The sequence below is a fragment of the Cetorhinus maximus genome, chromosome 12, assembly GCF_964194155.1.
Source record: "Cetorhinus maximus chromosome 12, sCetMax3.hap1.1, whole genome shotgun sequence".
NCBI lineage: Eukaryota > Metazoa > Chordata > Chondrichthyes > Lamniformes > Cetorhinidae > Cetorhinus > Cetorhinus maximus.
The window spans coordinates 67,822,177-67,841,157 of NC_135890.1; the positions used below are offsets into that span (position 1 = coordinate 67,822,177).

The 18,981-nt window shown below is 46.1% G+C and overlaps 1 protein-coding gene across 2 annotated transcripts in view; it reads left to right on the plus strand.

Moving 5' to 3' along the window:
• LOC144687086 (glutathione hydrolase 1 proenzyme-like) overlaps positions 1-18,981 on the plus strand; it is a 111,266-nt gene that overhangs the window by 91,710 nt on the left and 575 nt on the right. For both annotated transcript variants that reach the window (XM_078552847.1, XM_078552848.1), the window contains 2 exons: positions 10,505-10,617; positions 11,614-11,727. In XM_078552847.1, the coding sequence (XP_078408973.1) occupies positions 10,505-10,617; positions 11,614-11,727 (227 nt within the window). The remainder of the gene's footprint in view (positions 1-10,504; positions 10,618-11,613; positions 11,728-18,981) is intronic.

The following is an 18,981-nucleotide window of genomic DNA, read 5'->3' on the forward strand; positions in this document are numbered from 1 at the left end:
AGGTTGGAATTTTCAGAGATAGATATGAAAACAAGTTGTGAAGAGAGCAAGAAACGCCTGCAATCTTTTGGCAGGAGTGTATTGTGGGAGAGGATGAGGTTGTCCACTTTGGCGGGAAGAGTAGAAAAGAAGAATGTTGTGTTTTTATAATGATATAAAGGCACCAATTACTCATAAGGAATTGGGTAAACACATTGTGGGTTTATTTTTATAGACTAGGTACATAAGGACATTTATACATGGATAGAAAGATTGAAGAAATCAGCAGCAGAGCTGTTAGTGCTGTTTTCTTCTCAAAGGCCAAAATGAAACAGAGACTGGATCACATGACACACTCCCCCTATGGTGATGGCATGCTGATATCCCCTAAAGGCATATTAAAACATCCCCCTTTTTTTAAAGATACCTTCGTCCCCCCCCTTCCAAAGAAGTATAACTATTTACAATACACGTTCATGTTTAGTTACCATTATATGTGTATAGAACTGATGAATCAATGAGTCTCTAGAGCGTAGAGCTAGATCTTGTAATGGTAACCTTGTCTGGAGGTGTCTTTAATTGCTCATAGTGGTTTGTGGGGTTGTCATTCTTGGATGTTGTTCCTGGTTGCGTTTGGAATCTTGTCCTAGATGCAATAGGAATGCACGGTGGTTGAGGGGCTGGAATGGATCTGATTTGTCCTCGGTTATGCCTCACCATTGCGCCTTTGTGTGTAATGACTTCATGGGACTTTAATTCTGAAGAAATCCTTGTCACCTCAACTGGTTGCCACGGACCTTCTGTGGGATCTTGGATGTGAACTTGTTGTCCCAACTGTAAACTTGGTAATTCTGTACTCACATTTTTATTGCACACGTTGAGCATCTTATCTTACAATTTAAAAGTTGCTTTTTAGATTATGAGAGACTAGAATGGGTACGAGTAGGTAAATTGGTATGCACCGATCTGCCAAACATGACCTCTGCTGGTGATGGAATAGTTGCACTTAAAGGCGTTGCCCTCAGATGTAACGCTGCAATGTGTAGATCTTGCTTGGTCTACATTTGAGAATTAGTGATTTCACCATATGAATCATTCATTAGCTAGGCCATTAGATCTAGGGTAATGAGGAAAATAAGTAGTGTGATAGATATTCCACTTCTCATACATATCCTGAAATTGCTTACCAATAAATTATGGACCATTATCCATAATGATCTCTCTAGGCACACCAGATAAATTGGAAATAGCACTTAGAGTGCGCATCACAGTTGTGCTTGATGTATTGTGCAAGTGTCAAATAATGGGGTACTTGGTAAAGTAGTTGACATTGACGATGAAGTCAGTGTCATAGACATGAAAGAGGTCAGATGCAATTTTGGACAAAGGATGGGTAGGAACTTCATGCGGAATCAGTGGTTCTTTGTGTTGACTTGGCAGATGCTCTTGACATGCCTCGCACTTCTTGACAACAACTTCAATGTCATTGTTCATACCAGGCCAAAATACTGTCCCTCTTCTGAGTCTTCTTATTTGATCTATGCCTGTGTGTGACTGATGAAGTTGTTGAAGAATATCAGGCCACTAATATTCTGGCATGCTGCCCTGCCTGCCTTTAAAAATAACTCCCTGGGAGATGCCTAACTCGTCCCAATAAGTCCAAAATACTCCTGAATTGAATCATACCATCCTTCAGTGATGGTTACCGCAGTTTCTGTATTGTAGAATCTTTTGCGATTTGTTCTTGTCGCTGATGATATTTGCATTATGCAAAATGTACCAGATAAATTGACAAACTTGCATTCTCCTGCATGGGTAACATCGCAGCTACCGTTAAACTGCTAAATTTGTGAAAACATACTGGATATTTTGATGTTAGGTGATTCTGGATATTTCTCAGTTCATGAACTGAGGTGATAGGAGTAGTTTTTGAGGTAGTGGTGTTCCCATCTCTCTGCTGCCCTTGCCATTCTAAGCGGTAGTGGTCGTGGGTTTGGAACCTGCTGTCTAAGGAGCCTTGGTGAATTCCTGCAGTGCATCGCAAACTAGTTGCATGCCACTGTGAAACCGATTGTGCCATATTGTCCACTCACCCCACTGAACACGCCTGATGCTGTGGAAAATCCCTGCCAAAGAGTGAGTTGGATGACATGGAGCGTAACAGCATTATCTGTCGTACGCATCAGCACACCGACTGGTGCAGCTCCATCACATGCATGCTGAATAAAGATGACACGATTCAGGTATGTTTAGATCCAAGACATCTAAATCTCACTCTAAAGAGGTGGCCACACATGATTCTAACATTAGAGGAATTGAATCCCAAATTCACAGGAGCAAGGTTTTTCTCCAAGTTGGACACAAAACAAGGATATTGGTCGTTTTATTTGACAGAGGGATCTCAAGAAACCACTACTTTCAGATACTGCTTCCAGAGATTACCCTTTGGTTTATCCATCAGCCAGGATCTATGCCAACAACATTTGGGCAGACTTACAGAAAATATTCCTTGATGTGTATGTATCACCAATGATAATAGGATGTTAAGCAAAACCAAAAAAGAGCATGACCAAAATCTACACTCACTAATGGCTGCATTGTGAAGGACTTGTCTTAGGAACATACGAGCAGGAGTAGGCCATTCAGCCCATCGAGCCTGTTCCATCATTCAAACAGATCATGGCTGATCGTGTACCTCTCTGCCATTATCCCTCACTATTCCCATGTCTCTTGACGTCATTAGTATCCAGAAATCTATCAGTTTCTATCTTGAACATGCTTGATGATTGAGCTCGTACAGCCCTCTGGGACAGAAAATTCCAAGATTTACCACCCCCTGAGTGAAAGAAATCCCTCCTCATCTCAGTCTTAAATGGCCTGCCCCTTATTCGGAGACTGTGTCCTCTGGTTCTACATTCAGCAGCTAGGGGAAACCTCCTATCCACATCTACCCTATCATGCCCTGTAAGAACTTTGTAAGTTTCAATGAGATCAACTCTCATACTTCAAAACTGTAGAGAATACAGGCCCAGTCTCTTCAAACTCTTGTCGTAAAACAATCCCACCATCCCAGGGATTAATCTGGTGAACTTCCGTTGCACTCCCTCTTATGGCAAGTATATCCCTCCTTAGGTAAGGAGACCAAAACTGTGCACAATACCCCAGGTGTGGTCTCACCAAGGTTCTGTACAACTGCAGCAACTCTTTACTCCTGTACTCAAATCCCCTTGCACTGAAGGCCAGCATATCATTTGCCTTCAACAGCAAGAAATGTCAGGTGAATGTGGATCAGATTAACTTTTTCGGTTCTACCTATCCAAGTTTTGTGATCCATCCTGACCCAGGCAAACCTGAAGATGTATGAGATATGCCTACTCCCCTGGATAAAGAGGATTTGCAGAGATGCTTCGGATTTTTCAACTTCTTAGCACCATACATAGCCAACTTTGCTGACAGGGCATCATCAGTTAGGGAGCTGCTAAGGGAGGGTGTCCCATATGTATGTATGGTAGGAAGACCATCAACACATGTTTGAGACACTTAATCAGATGTTGTCAGGAGGGACATGTGTCCTACAACCCAAGAAAGGAGACTATTTTAGAGGTTGTCACATCTCAATAAGTGTTCGGAGCGTGCATTATGCAAGTGCAGTCCAATTATTGAACATAGAGCATGAGACATTCGCTCTGGATTTGGTATCACAAGGCTTCACGCATACCTATTTAGTAAACAATTCATTGTGGAAACTAACCACAAACCATTGAAAATGATTTGGGGCAGGCCAATGACAAGTCTGCCACCCAGACTACAATGACTTCAAAGTCCGTTCCAAACCTGGTAGTAAAATAGTTACTTCAGACACACTGACCAGGTTACTCATTCGGGAAAGAACTGCAGATATCCCGCTAGACCTACAAGTAGACGGCATAGACATTGACATAGAAGATGTATTCAAGGTCAATCTAATCAATTTTGGTCAATACAAGTGCATCCAAGCTCCAGGAGGAAACAGCAAATGATCCACGGCTGAAGGCATTTAGGAGAATCCTTGTAGAAGGTTGGCCTGATAAGGTACAAGTAGTGCCAGACACCCTCAGATGTTTCTGATTAAACGGAGATGAACTAGGTATTTCTAGAGGTGTGATTTTTAAGAGAAAACAGGTGCTTTCACTCAAAGCTCTTCTCCAAGGCATAGAGCGGACAAGGCGCCTGGCAAGGTATACTGTGCATTGCCCAGGGATTAATAACAATATCGAAAATACAGTGAGGATGAGTGAAGCATGCCACAGACACCAGTCCCATCAATGCAAAGAACCTTTACACCCTCATGAAATTCCATCCTACCCATGGTCTAAAATTGCAACAAATTCATTCACTATCCATGGCGACGACTTTCTCCTAATCACTGCCTACTTTTCCAAGTTTCTGATCATCAGACAATTGAAGGATACCTCAAATGTGTCTGTGGCAGACACAGAGGGCAGGATGTTCCCCTCTCAGGCAGGTGTGGCGGGCAGGCCTGGGAGCGGCAGCGAAACCGACTGCTGCCCGCGATCGGGCCCCGACCGTGAGATAGGAGGAGGAGGCCACAGCACCTCACCAAGAGGGCATGTAAGGAGGTGACAGCCCTGGTGAGCAGCCATGATGTGGTGCGGCGCACATGGGTGCAGTTCCAGAAGCGCTTCAATGACCTGCTGCGCTCAGGAAGGGTGAGTACAGTGTTGGCATGGGCCAGTGTGCAGAAGTGTTAAGGACACTTAGTGGACACAGTGGACCTCAGGGGTTCTAGAGTCAGAGTGCCAACTGTCAATTACGCCAGAGCTGGCCAAGTGGGTGAGCCCTGGCTGCTTGGACTGGGTGCCTTGTGGCTCAAGGGCCACGACTCAGATGTGCCCGATAACAGAATCACAGAATCACACAGTGCAGAAGATGCCCTTCGCCCCATCGAGTCTGCACCGACACATGAGAAACACCTGACCTATCTACCTAATCCCATTTACCAGCACTTGGCCCATAGCCTTGAATGTTATGACGTGCCAAGTGCTCATTCAGGTACTTTTTAAAGGATGTGAGGCAACCCGCCTCCACCACCCTCCCAGGCAGTGCATTCCAGACCATCACCACCCTCTGGGTAAAAAAGCTTTTCCTCACATCCCCCCTAAACCTCCTGCCCCTCACCTTGAACTTGTGTCCCATCGTGACTGACCCTTCAACTAAGGGGAACAGCTGCTCCCTATCCACCCTGTTCATGCCCCTCATAATCTTGTACACCTCGATCAGGTTGCCCCTCAGTCTTCTCTGCTCCAACAAAGACAACCCAAGTCTATCCAACCTCTCTTCATAACTTAAATGTTTCATCCCAGGCAACATCCTGGTGAATCTCCTTTGCACCTCCTCCAGTGCAATCACATCCTTTTTATAATGTGGCAACCAGAACTGCACACAGTACTCCAGCTGTGGCCTCACCAAGGTTCTATACAACTCCAACATGACCTCCCTACTTTTGTAATCTATACCTCGATTGATAAAGGCAAGTGTCCCATCTGCCTTTTTCACCACCCCACTAACATGCCCCACCGCCTTCAGAGATCTAAAACATTACTCTAGGCCTTTGGACTACTAGTCCAGCAACAGTAACACTATGCCACCACCACCTCCCTATGCCACCACCACCTCTCGGTCAGGTGCACCTCAGCTGGAGTTGGCCAGGCTGCAATGGCACTGCAGGTAGAGACTGGACTCTGTCTTCTCAGGGGAAGATGAGCCATAACCAAGATGAGAGGTCATGGATAGGTGGAGGGCTGCACAACCTGCTGCTGCTGACCAGGTTCGAGCAGGAAACCCTGGAGCTGGAGAGCTGGCACGGTCCATATGCAAGCGGGTGTGGAGAGGCTGGGGTGTCTGACGAAGGTAAGAGTGCAATTCACAGAGCTGAGAGTTTCAGATGGTGCAAACATTCTTGTGAAGTCCCCTCATTAATGGGAGTCTCAAAATTGGATCCCCCATTGATCATTGGAACATGATGGCACCAAGATGCAGATCTCCATTATCTTACCAGGATGCCTGGCATTCACAGTGACAATGTGATGACTTTAACTAATGACATGCCCTTCTCTATTTTAGTTTCGCCAACAGGCGTTCGCTCTCCAGACCCCAAAGGGCCACCACTGATACCGGAGGGTCAGCAGGCATCATTTTCACCTGTGTTCACTTGTGAGACCCTCTCTGAAGCAGGCACCAGCGCAGATACCAACACCTCAGTGGGCATTAGAGCAGTGGTTAGTATCTTGGTGCACATTGGCGAGGGCATTTCACACTCGCTTGAGGTGCAGGCAGAGGCAGAGAGTACCCAGGGAGCCAACGGTTGGAGGGCTGCTGGAGACCAGGACGATGTTCGGTCGAAGGCTGATGATGAGCCTCTGGAGTCATCCATTAGGCAGCAGATGCTGGACATCCAGCGGGATGTGCGGGAGGATCTGGCGGAGATCCATGAGGGTCTGTGTGCCATGGTCTCCGTGATCGAGGAGTCCATGTGGAGCGTGAGCACTGCGTTGACCATCATGGCCGAGCGCACTGCCTCCTCCATTGAGAGAGTGATGACTCTCATAGAGAGGCAGTTCCAGGGACAGAATCAGGGGTTCCTGGGGTTGCGCTCAGACCTGCAAGCCCTCACACAGGCACTGATCTCAGGTGGTCAGTGCCAGTGTGAGAGATGGATGAGGCACCCAGTATCCTAGCTAGGTACCCGTCCATCAATGGTGAGCAGGGAGGTCCAGAGCGACCTCACGTTGGCACATGAGCTGCTTGTCATCTCCGCAGGCTCCTCTCAGGGCACTCTGGATGATGGCAGCAGCTCCTCTGCCCCTCTGCCCCTCTACCAGTGACTGTGGCATCTGATGAGGCTGCGGCAACTGGAGAGATCCCAGCCTTGGCACTGGCCACTCCCTCCCAGGCGGGGACAGCACAGGCTCCACTGGCCAGAGGACGCCCACCAAGGTCATCAAGGCCAACAGGACAGCAGAGTGAGCAGCTGTCTCCAATGCCGGTGCCAGTGAGGGGGGAGCACCTAGTCGTAGCACTCAGAAATGTAAGTTAAAGGCCCCATGAGCACAAGAGGGACAGGTCACAGGTGACTTTATATTAATTTATCTTTACTTAACTGTACTGGTCTGAGAATGAAGACCAGAGAAGTTTATGTAAATAGTTTGGAATTGTCAAAATGAGATAAATTTTGTTTTTGTCATCATGGCCTGAGTATGCTTCACCTTTTTATTTCATTGATGCAGGGTACGCCAGTATGTAATGCTGGACGTAGGTGGTTCTGAACTTTATTGCACAGGCAATGAATGTTCTTTGGGTTCAAATGAAAGGGTCCTTTCAGACATCTGGGATGGAAGAGGCAGTTCTGGCACATGGTTGAAGCTGACCTTTGCTAGCCTATCTAAAGTAGCGTTGGATCAAGGCATCCCTGGTGTCCCTGCCTCCCTGCAGATTACCGAGGTCTGGCTCCATGCCCTCAGCATTTTCCTCACCATGCTCCTCTTCTGACTCACTCTGGACTCATCATCTGTGGCCTGTGGAGCTGCATCAAGATCCTCTTCCTCCAGTGGGTCCCCCCTTGGCAGCACCAGATTGTGGAGAGCGCAGTGATACCCACTCTAGAGGGTATTGTAGTGCTCCACCTGAACAGTCCAGACATCAGGTGTGCATCTTGGTTCTCTCTACCACTGCCTTTGTGGAAGCATGGCTTGTATTGTAACGATTCTCTGCCTCTGTTCTTGGGTAGTGGAGAGGCGTCATGAGCCACCTCTTCAATGGATAGCCCTTGTCACCCAGCAGCCATCCATCCAGTCAGTTGGAGCACTGAAGAGCCTCAACACCTGGGAGTGTCTCAGGATATGCACGTCATGAGAACTGCCCAGGTACCTTGCACAGACTTGCAGAATCTGCATCCTGTGGTCACACACTATCTGCATGTTCATGGAGTCGAATCCCTTCCTGTTGATGAAGGCTCCCGGCTGACCCGCTGGCGCTTTGATGGTCACATGTGTGCAATCGATGGCACTCTGGATGCGGGGGAACCCAGCAATCACTGCGAAGCCTCTGGCTCGCTCAGCCTGACTGGCCTCATCCGTAAAGAATAAATGTCAGTACCCCCCTGAACAGAGCTTCTGTCACCAGCTTGACGCAACTGTGGATAGCTGATGGGGAGATTCCACACAGATTCCCCACTGAGCCCTGGAAAGGGCTGGAGGCATAGAGGCTGAGGGCCACTGTGACCTTCAGAGCCACTGGCATAGGGTGTCCACCCACGCAGTTGGAGCTGATCTCAGAGCCAATCATCTGGCAAATGGAGTTCATGGTTTCAGAATCACAGAGTTACAGAATTACACAGTGCGGAAGAGGCCCTTCGGCCCATCGAGTCTGCACCAACACGTGAGAAACACCTGACCTACCTACCTAATGCCATTTACCAGCACTTGGCCCATAGCCTTGAATGTTATGACATGTCAAGTGTTCATCCAGGTACTTTTTAAAGGATGTGAGGCAACCCACCTCCACCATCCTCCCAGGCAGCGCATTCCAGACCGTCACCACCCTCTGGGTAAAAAAGCTTTTCCTCGCATCCCCCTAAACCTCCTGCCCCTCACCTTGAACTTATGTCCCCTCGTGACTGACCCTTCAACTAAGGGGAATAGCTGCTCCCTATCCACCCTGTCCATGCCCCTTGAGAGGCAGAGCCTCCTTCGCCATTTCACCTCAGACATATTGAGGTAGCTGCATCTCTGCCTGTAAACCCTGACAGCAGGATAGTGGCATCTTCTGCGGTCCCTTCCGCCTTCGACTACCTGTTGGCCCTATGCCCCTTGTGACTGTGCCTCTCCCCCCACAGGTCCTTCCCCTGGAAGCTGAATAGAGACACCTGGCCTCCTCGCCCTTCTGCCCCTCTCTTCCTCCTCAGGGGAGGTGCCTCCAGCGGAGACCACAATCCCCATTACCAGGGTAACAGAAGGCTGCCAGATACTTGGAAGGGTCCACATGGCCTGAATCCTCCGGGGGTCTGGCAGACACCAATAAGTCCTGAAATGAAGCCTGGAAATGCTAACAATGAAGCCCCAAACAGGGATAAAGCTGCCAAGTACCAATAAGCAACCAGCTGCAAGCTACCTCCAAAACTCTTCATTACTCACAATGGCGATGCTGCTGACCCTTTTTATCCTGCTCTTGGATGAGTTTTGTGAAAATGTAGGCTGCCTGCCTGCCCATTTTGCCCATGCAGCGGGCAGAAAAATCGCACACTCAAGGAAAAATCAGTCAATTGGACTTTTAAGGGCCTTAAGTGGCCTGTTAATTAATAGCGGGCGTGGCTCCGGCACTCGCCGAGCAAAATATCACGCCAGTGCGCGATGACCATGGGACACTCACCCGATGTCATCACGCACTATTTTACTCCTGTTCAGGTCATGTGTGCACACGTCTACGAGATTAAAATTCTGCCCAATGAGTTTAATTTTCAGCTTATTCAGTACGCCTGAAGAGATAATATCAGACAGTGGGCCACAATACACTGGCAGGCCTTTTAGGGTCCTAAATGAGGCATAAACCATGTGACAGCCTTGCCACACTATCTCAGATCCATTTGCCGAGCAAATGATTTGCATTGTTACATCATTAATCATAAAGTGCAAGAAATTAAAAGAAGGCCTCCCTATCACAATGTTACATTTAAGATCAACACCTGGGCAGAAATCATGTTCAGAAGGCAGGTTAGGACAACCTTGCCAAGCCATCACCTACCCCAGTTCTCAGACGTACAGAAGAAACTTCTCAAAAACCAACATGCGGAACTCCATGCAGGAAAAAAGGTCCTATCCTGCCCAGGGACTTGGTTACCTGAAGAAGTATCCAAAGTGTACAATGGACCTGGATCCTATGTCACAACACCGAATGCAGCAACGTTAAGAAGGAACAGAAGCCAGCTCAGGAAATTGTACAACTGTATAACACCTAGCTGTCCAACTATATCTAGAACACATCCAAAGATGGACTCGGAGAGTGAAATTATGGAAGACCAGCAAGAAAACAATCAGGACTCTGACAATAACAAGATACCAACGTACCTACAGGTCAAGTACACCCAAGTGACAAGCCTAGATCTTAGGAAGGTCATACCATTACAAGTTCTGGGACGACAGCTAAACCACCTTTACCTTATACAGACTCTTAAACCCTTAAATTCTTAAATCCTTAAACTGTTGAACAGAGATTTATTTTTTGTGCAAATAGTTTTTGAAACTACACTCACATTCCTCCATAATGTATCTGCTTATCACTTTAGGGTAGTTGTAAAAACTATTTACCAGCAATACCTACATTTCCTGAATTAATTAATAAAAAGTAATCCCCTCACAATTAAAGTGGGATTGACCTGACTAATGCCTCAGTGTTCCATATCACACTTTATCAACACATTCCTATGCTGTGCTTGAACTTGAGTCTTTTAAAAGTATGTTTTTCTGAATAGGTAAGACACCCCTATCTTCAATGTGCCCTGCCATTATACTTGATAAAAACAAGTCAGTGAAGATGATGGTGGGAGCTTCAGGAGGACCAAAGATCATCACAGCAACTGCTCTGGTACGTATTGATGGTATTTTTAATATTTGTTTTTCATATTTGTTCTTGGAATGTGCATGTCACTTGCAAGGCCAGCATTTGTTGCCCATCTCTAATTGCCCTTGGGAAGGTGGTGGTGAGCTGCCTTCTTGAACCGCTGCAGTCCATGTAGTGTAGGTACACCCACAGTGCTGTTAGGGAGGGAGTTCCAGGATTTTGACCCAGCGACAGTGAAGGAACGGCGATATATTTCCAAGTCAGGATGGTGTGTGGTCTAGAGCCAAGTGGCCCTGGTGGAACCCAAACTGTGCATTGTTGAGCAGATTATTGCTGCTTGATGGCAATGTTAACAAAGCTTTCATCACTTTACTGATGACTGAGAGTAGACTGATGCAGCCAGCTTGGATTTGTGCTGCTCTTTGTGGACTAGACATACCTGGACAATTTTCCACATTGCCAGGAAGATGCCAGTTCTGTAGCTGTATTGGAACAACTTAATTGGATAGACATGCTGCTTGTCTGGGCACAAGTCTTCAGTACTACAGCCAGGATGTTGTCAGGGCCCATAGACTTTGCAGAATCCAGTACCTTCAGCCATTTCACGTGGAGCGAATCAAATTGGTTGGAGACTAGCATACATGATGCTGGGGACCTCAGAAGGCCGAGTTGGATCATCCACTCTTCCTGCTAAGATGGCTGTGAATGCCTTGTCTTTTGCACTGACGTGCTGCCCCCACCATCCCCCCTCCCCACGTTATGGAGGAATGAGAATGTTTTTTGGGAGCCTCTTCCAATTAGTTGGTTAATTGTGCACCACCATTTATGACTGAATGTGGCAGCATTGCAGAACCTTGATCTCACCCATTGGTTATGGGACTGCATAACTCTGTATAAGTCTTATATGAGGATCAACCCAGAATAATAGGGAACCAGAAAGGAAAGAAATACCAGGAGGCTATTTTATTGAGAAGCCTTACTTTTTGGCTGATTCATTCACTGTTCCTCTTGTATTTCTAGGTGATAATGAACATGTTGTGGTTTAACTACAATGTTAAGAGAGCTGTGACTGAACCCAGAGTTCACAATCAACTATTCCCCAGTGTGACTGAGGTTGAGGAAGCTATGGAGAAGGTATGTGTTGTGAGCATACACATCTGTATGGGCTATACATTAGTTAATGTTTCTATAGGGTCAATCAGTTGTATTTCCCCCATCCCTCCCACCGCACCCCGAACCCCACCACCTCCCCATATCAGTGTAGTGAAGCATAGGAATGTTTAGAACTATAAGGGACAATCAATCTGGCTGTTAACTTCAAGAATCTCGTACACTGTCTTATTAATATAGAACCACATAAGCTTACAGTGTGGCTGGTGGTCATTCAGCCTATCATGCCTGTGACAGCTCTTTGCTATAGCAACTAAAAACTAATCACATTACATCATATGCAGCCTTTTATCCCTGTATCTCCCTTCATTTTAAGTATTAATCCAACTTATCATTAAAAGTCACCCTGAGTCTCTTTACTTCCTTTTAGCGACAACCAGACTATTTCCCTATTCACTCTATTAAAGTGTTCCATAATATTAAAAACATCTTTAAATCTCTTCTCAGCTTTCCCAAATTTCCGCAGAATCTCAAGCCCTTTTCTAACTCTAGTTTCCTATCCCTGGTGTCATCTCAGTGAATTTATGCTGAATGTTATTTCTAGCTTCAAAGTCTTTGCCGTAATGTGGTGCCCAAAAACACACATGGTGTTCTAACTGTGAACCAACCAATGCTTGAAGGAGAATTCACTGCTGCAACTCACCAAGCCTCCTTGGACAGCATGTTCCAAAGCCATGATCTCTACCACCTATAAGGACAGGGGCAGCAGATGGGTGGGAATACCAGTACATGCAAGATCCCCTCCAAGTCACATACCATCCAGACTTGGAACTATATTGCCGTTTCTTCACTGTCCCTGGGTCAAAATCCTGGACCCTCTGTTTAACAGCACTGTTGGTGTAACTACACCACATGGACTGCAGTGGTTCAAGAACATGGCTCACCACCACCTTCCCGGGGTAGGGGTGGGGGAGGGGGGGTGCAATTAGGGATGGGTAATAAATGCTTTGCCAGCAATGCTCACACTCCGTGAACAAATGGAACAAAAAGTAAAGAACAAAATAACTTGCATTTAAATAGCACCTAACACATCCTCAGATGTCCCAAAGTGTTTCACAGTCAGTGGATTATTTTTCAGTATAGTCATAAATCTCATGTAGAGATGTCCACATAATTTCCAATGACCTGACATAGAAAAAAACATGTTTTCCCCTTTTTTTATTCTTTCGTGAGTTAGCAAGGCAATAATTTGTCGCCCATTCCTAATCACCCTTGAGAAGGCGGTGGTGAGCCACCTTCTTGAACCATTGCAATCCATATGTAGGCACTCCCACAGATTTGTTGTTGCCACACTCAGTCAAATGCTTGATGTCAAGGGCAGTCACTCTCACCTCGGCTCTGGAATTCAACTCTTTTGTCCATGTTTGGACCTAGACTGTAATGAAGTCAGGAGCTGACTGGCCCTGGCAGAACCCAAACTGAACATCAATGAGCACGTTCACTGCATCGCACTGTCGACAACATCTTGCTGATCGAGAGTAGATTGACGGGGCGGTAATTGGCCAGATTGGATTTGTCCTGCTCTTTGTGGACAGGACATACCTGGGAAATTTTTCACATTGTGGCAGATGCCAGTTGTTGTGGCTGTGCTGGAACAGCTTGGCTAGTCTGTGGCTAGTTCTGGAGCACAAGTCTACTATTGCCGGGATGTTGTCAGGGCCAAAGCCTTTGCAGTATCCAATGCCGACAGCGTTTCTTGAAATCACGTGGAGTGAATCGAATTGACGGAAGACTGGCATCAATGATATTGGGTACCACAGGAGGAGGCCGAGATGGATTATCTACTCAACTTCTGGCTGAAGATGGCTGAAAAAGCTTCAGCCTTATCTTTCGCACTGATGTGTTGGGCTCCCCAGTCATTGCGGACTGGGTTATTTGTGGCGCCTGCCCCTCTGGTTAGTTGTTTAATTATCCACCACCAATCACAACTCAATCCAGCAGGGCTGCAGAGCTTAGATCTGATCTGTTGACTGTGGGATTGCCTAGCTCTGTCTATTGCATGCTGTTTCCACTGTTTGACATGTAAGTTTTCCTGTGTTGTAGCTTGATACCCCATTTTTAGGTAAGCCTGGTGCTCCCCCTGGTATCCAACCTGCATTCCTCATTGAATCACTCATTGATCCCTTGAAGTGATCCAGTGATGGTAGAGTAAAGGATATACCGGGCCATGAGGTCACATGTGGTTGAATTCTGCTGCTGCTGATAGCCCTTATGAATGACCAGTTTTGGGCTCCTTATGAATGACCAGTTTTGGGCTCCTTGATCTGTTCTGAATCTATCCCATATAGCACGGTGTAGTGCCACACAACATGCTGGAGGATACTTCTTTTTATTCACTCGTCTGATGTGGCATCACTGGCTAGGCCAGCATTTATTGCCCATCCCTAATTGCCCTTGAGAAGGTGGTGGTGAGCTTCCTTCTTGAACTGCTGAAGTCCATGTGTTGTAGGTACATCCACAGTGTTTTTAGGGAGGGAGTTTCAGGATTTTGACCCAGCGACAGTGAAGGAACTCGGTCAAATGCTGCCTTGATGTCAAGAGTAGTAACTGTAATCTCACCTCTGGAGTTCATCTCTTTTGTCCATGTTTGAACTAAGGCTGTAACGAGGTCAGAATTGTGTGAGGCTTGGAGGGAAACTTCCAGGTGGTGGTGTTCCCATCTATCTGCTGCCCTTGACCTTCTAGATGGTAGTGGTCATGGGTTTGGAAGGTGCTGTCTAAGGAGCCTTGGTGAGTTCCTGCAGTGCATCTTGTAGATGGTACATACTGTTGCCATTCTGCTTCAGTGGTAGAGAGAGTAAATGTTTGTGGATGGGGTGCCAATCAAGCAGGCTGCTTTGTCCTGGATGGTGTCAAGCTTCTTGAGTGTTGTTGGAGCTGCACTCATCCAGGCAAGTGGAGAATATTCCATCACGCTCCTGACTTGTGCCTTGTAGATGGTGGACAGGCTTTGGGGAGCCTGGAGGTGAGTTACTCGCCACAGGATTCCCAGCCTCTGACCTGCTCTTGTAGCCACAGTATTTATATGGCTAGTCCAGTTCAGTTTCTGGTCTATGATAACCCCCAGGATGTTGATAGTGAGGTATTGAGCAATGGTAATGCCATTGAATGCCTTGTTGGAGATGGTCATTGCCTGGTAATTATGTGGCGTGAATGTTGCTTGTCACTTGTCAACCAAAGTCTGGATATTGTCCAGGTCTTGCTGCATTTGGACATGGACTGCTTCAGTATCTGAGGAGTCACGAATGGTGGTGAACATTGTGCAATCATCAGCCAACTTCCCCACTTCTGACCTTATAATGGAAGGAAGGTCATTGATGAAACAGCTGAAGATGGTTGGACCTAGGACACTACCCTGAGGAACTCCTGTAGTGATGTCCTGGAACTGAGACGATTGCCCTCCAACAACCACAACCATCTTCCGATGTGCTAGGTACAACTCCAACCAGCTGAGAGTTTCCCCCCACCCGATTCCCATTGACTCCAGTTTTGCTAGGGCTCCTTGATCCCACACTCGGTCAAATGTTGCCTTGATGTCGAGAGTAGTAACTCTAATCTCACCTCTGGAGTTCAGCTCTTTTGTCCATGTTTGAACTAAGGCTGTAACAAGGTCAGGACTCTGGCAGAACCCAAATTGAGTGTCAGTGAGCAGGCTATCGCTAAGCTAGTGCCACTTGATAGCACTGTTGATGACCCCTTCCATCACTTTATTGATGATGGAGAGTCGACTGATGGGACGGTAATTGGCTGGGTTGAATTTATCCTGCTTTTTGTGGACAGGACATACCTGGGCAATTTTCCACATAGCCGGGTAGATGACAGTGTTGTAGTTGTACTGGAACAGCTTGGCTAGGGGTGCATAAAGTCTTCAGTACTATTGCTGGAGTGTTGTCAGGGCCCATAGCCTTTGCAGTATCCAGTGCCTTCAGCCATTTCTTGATATCACGTGGACTGAATCAAGTTGGCTGAAGACTGGCATCTGTCATGCTGGGGACCTCCGGAAGAAGCCGAGATGGATCATCCACTCGGCACTTCTAAGCCTTATCTTTTGTACTGATGCGCTGGGCTCCCCCATCATTGAGTATGGGAATATTTATGGAGCCTCCTCCTCCAGTTAGTTGTTTAATTGTCCACCACCATTCACAACCGGATGTGGGAGGACTGCAAAGCTTAGATCTGATCCGTTGGTTGTGGGATTGCTTAGCTCTGTCTATCACTTGCTGCTTGTGCTGTTTGGCATGCAAGTAGTCCTGTGTCACAGCTTCACCAGGCTGACGCCTCATTTTTAGGTGTGCCTGGTGCTGCTCCTGGCATGCCCCCCTGCACGCTTCATTGAATCCTCAGTGAAGACTGGACTTCAGCTTCATGAGGACCGTGCAGTGGTCACTCCTACCAATACTGTCATGGACAGATACATATGTGACAGGTAGATTGTTGAGAACGAGGTTTAGTTAGTTTGTCCCTCTTATTGGTTCCCTCATCATCAATACTGGGATATATCACACTTAAACTTGGAGAGCCTAGGCCCGGATTAGCAAGAGACAAAATTTTGGAACACTTAGCTGTGCACTGCTCGAGTTTCATTAAATAAAACTCAAGTTACTAGGGTCTAACTCCTCTAACCTTCCTGACCGTTGCAAATTAAGATTGTCATCACCATAACACCTCTCGAATCAACTCGACACAGACCAAGGATTGAAGAGAGTTCAGTGCGGTAACTTTTCTATGGTTCTACATGATCACAATTAAGCCTTTATTAAAACAGCAACAGTGAACAAAACAAAGCGGACCTACTTTGATCTTTGAAGTTATCTAAGCCTAAACTAATGCAAATTTATGATACTGTCAGTGGCATACACTGGTATAATGCTTATACCTCCTCTGGTATTGGTCCACATAGTTAGGCCTGCATGATTTGTGCAACTGTCTTTGCTGGCAACTGGCTAGTCTGTAAGCCTTGCAGACAGAGAGATTCAGTCTTTTACGTCCAGGAACTCATGTTCAGTATGGGAGGATAGTTTGTTATGAGTGATGAGGGTGGTCATGTGTATGTTTCACCAGCCTTCTGGGTGGGAGCTGTATGGTCTTGTGCCTCCACATTTTTATCTGTTGACCTGAACTTCTTTCCAGCATTCTGCTGGCTTCAACAGGTCTCAATATCGCTTTTAACTGGAGAGGAGGAAAGGATCAGCTAAGCAAATCAGGACTTCCTGGGACTGTTACAATATCACCTGGTTTTCTCCAACAGTCATCATCATTTAGAGAAAAGCAAAACACTGTGGATGCTGGAAATCTGAAACAAAAACAAAAACAAAAACGGCTGGAAAAACTCAGCAGGTCTGACAGCATCTGCGGAGAGGAAGATAGAGTTAACGTTTCGAGTCCGAAAGACTCTTCATCAGAACTAAAGAAAAATAGAAATGAGGTGAAATATAAGCTGTTAGAGGGGGGTGGAATTTCATCATTTAATGTCGTCATCATTTGTTGCTCTTGAAGGCGTGATCAAGAGATTGTGAACCTTGGCTGGGGACCTGCTGGTAAACCTGCCGTAAGGGGTCTACTGATGAAGATTGATATAGGGTCTAATTCAGGGCTAGACCTGCCCTCAGAAATGTATGTTTTTAATCATGTGAGAGTAATTCAGGGCGAGATTACTATTTATGGTGAATTCTGGGTTATGCTGTGACCTTATTCCCATTGGGTTCAGACAACCACAAACCCATTTGATACAAAGTGTTGCAGCATTACAGAAGAGATTTTCTTGCCACGTGCCTGGATCCAATACATTGTTCTTATAGATTGTGACACCCAGTAAGTCCAGGGGCAGGAATTTTAGCTCGGTGGGTGGCTGTGCGCCTGATCCGACCAAGAGTGAAATGACACGTGATGACCTCTGCCTATTAAGGCCATAATGTTATCAATTGTGCTGAATTTTTCACTTCTCGTTCAGCCTAATGGTTGACGGGCAGGCAAAAAGGCCAAGCAGCCTTTGCATTTTTTTGGAAACCTCATCCACTGGCGGGATGAGGTTTCCAGAATCAAATACAAATGAAATAAAAATTTGAATTTTTAATTAAAAACATGTCCCTGCTCATGTGACAGAGTCAAATGAGGGGACATGTTTAATTAATTTTCTGTGCTGTTTAATAATTTTTTCAACATTTCCTTCATCTCCCTGAGGCAGCTCCATGCCTCAGGGAGATTTTTCAGTGCTCTTTTGTGCGCATGTGCGAAGTGCACGCTAGGCCTGCGCGCCCTCCTCCCCCCACCTGCACAAGCAGCGCTTAGTGCTGCCGCTCCCGTATCATGCTGGGCAGGCCTTAATTGGCCCGCCTGCGTAAAACCGCGAAGCAGCGGTCGACTCCCTGCCCGAGTCCTCCCCCGCCGGTCCCACACGCCAAGGGCAAAATTCTGCCCCAGAATTATTTTTATTCAGGTTACTAAGTGGGCTGAAGAGGATAAATTTTGTGTCGCTCTCTGTTGCTGGTGAGCTCTCAAATGCAGAAGATGCAAATTGTGAGTCCATGGTCTGCCATCTTCCAATATGACCCTTGGACTTAGAGGGTTACTTGATGAAGAAAAGTTGCATAAACTCAGCTAGTATTTCCATGTATACAAAAGATTGAGGGATGATTTGGTCAAGGTGTTTAAAATGTTAAAACAATTTGATGGTGTATGGAGAGACTATTTTCTCTCAAGGGGGTATAATCTTAAAATTAGAATTAGGCCAATCAGGATCGAAATCTGGAGGCAGTTTTTTTCACAGAGATAGCAACATGGATGCCGGGGGATATTTGGAGCTTTTAAGACTAACATTGATGATCTAGCATAGGCCCTGCAAAATGCTAGCTGTGAAATTTGGTCTTTGCTACAACAGAACTTCTCTAACTACAGGATTTCTGGTTATTATTTCACCAAAGACTTTAACAGAAACAAAACTTCTCACTCTGGGAAAAGCTACATGTGTAAAAGCAGGCCTAGAAAAATAAATAAAATATTATCAAAAGTTTGGCCTTCTGACTTGTTTATAGTCATAGAATATATAAGTCTAATTGGAAACCTTTTCCTCCTGAGTTGGAAAGGCAGGTTTACATCCGATGCATTCAATTGTTCGAGGAAAATAACGATTTACTTTAAATCTGCCTGTTATGATTTCTGCATCTATCATTGAAGAAAACATCTTCCTAACTACCAATCTTGTTCCATTGTAAAGTCCTT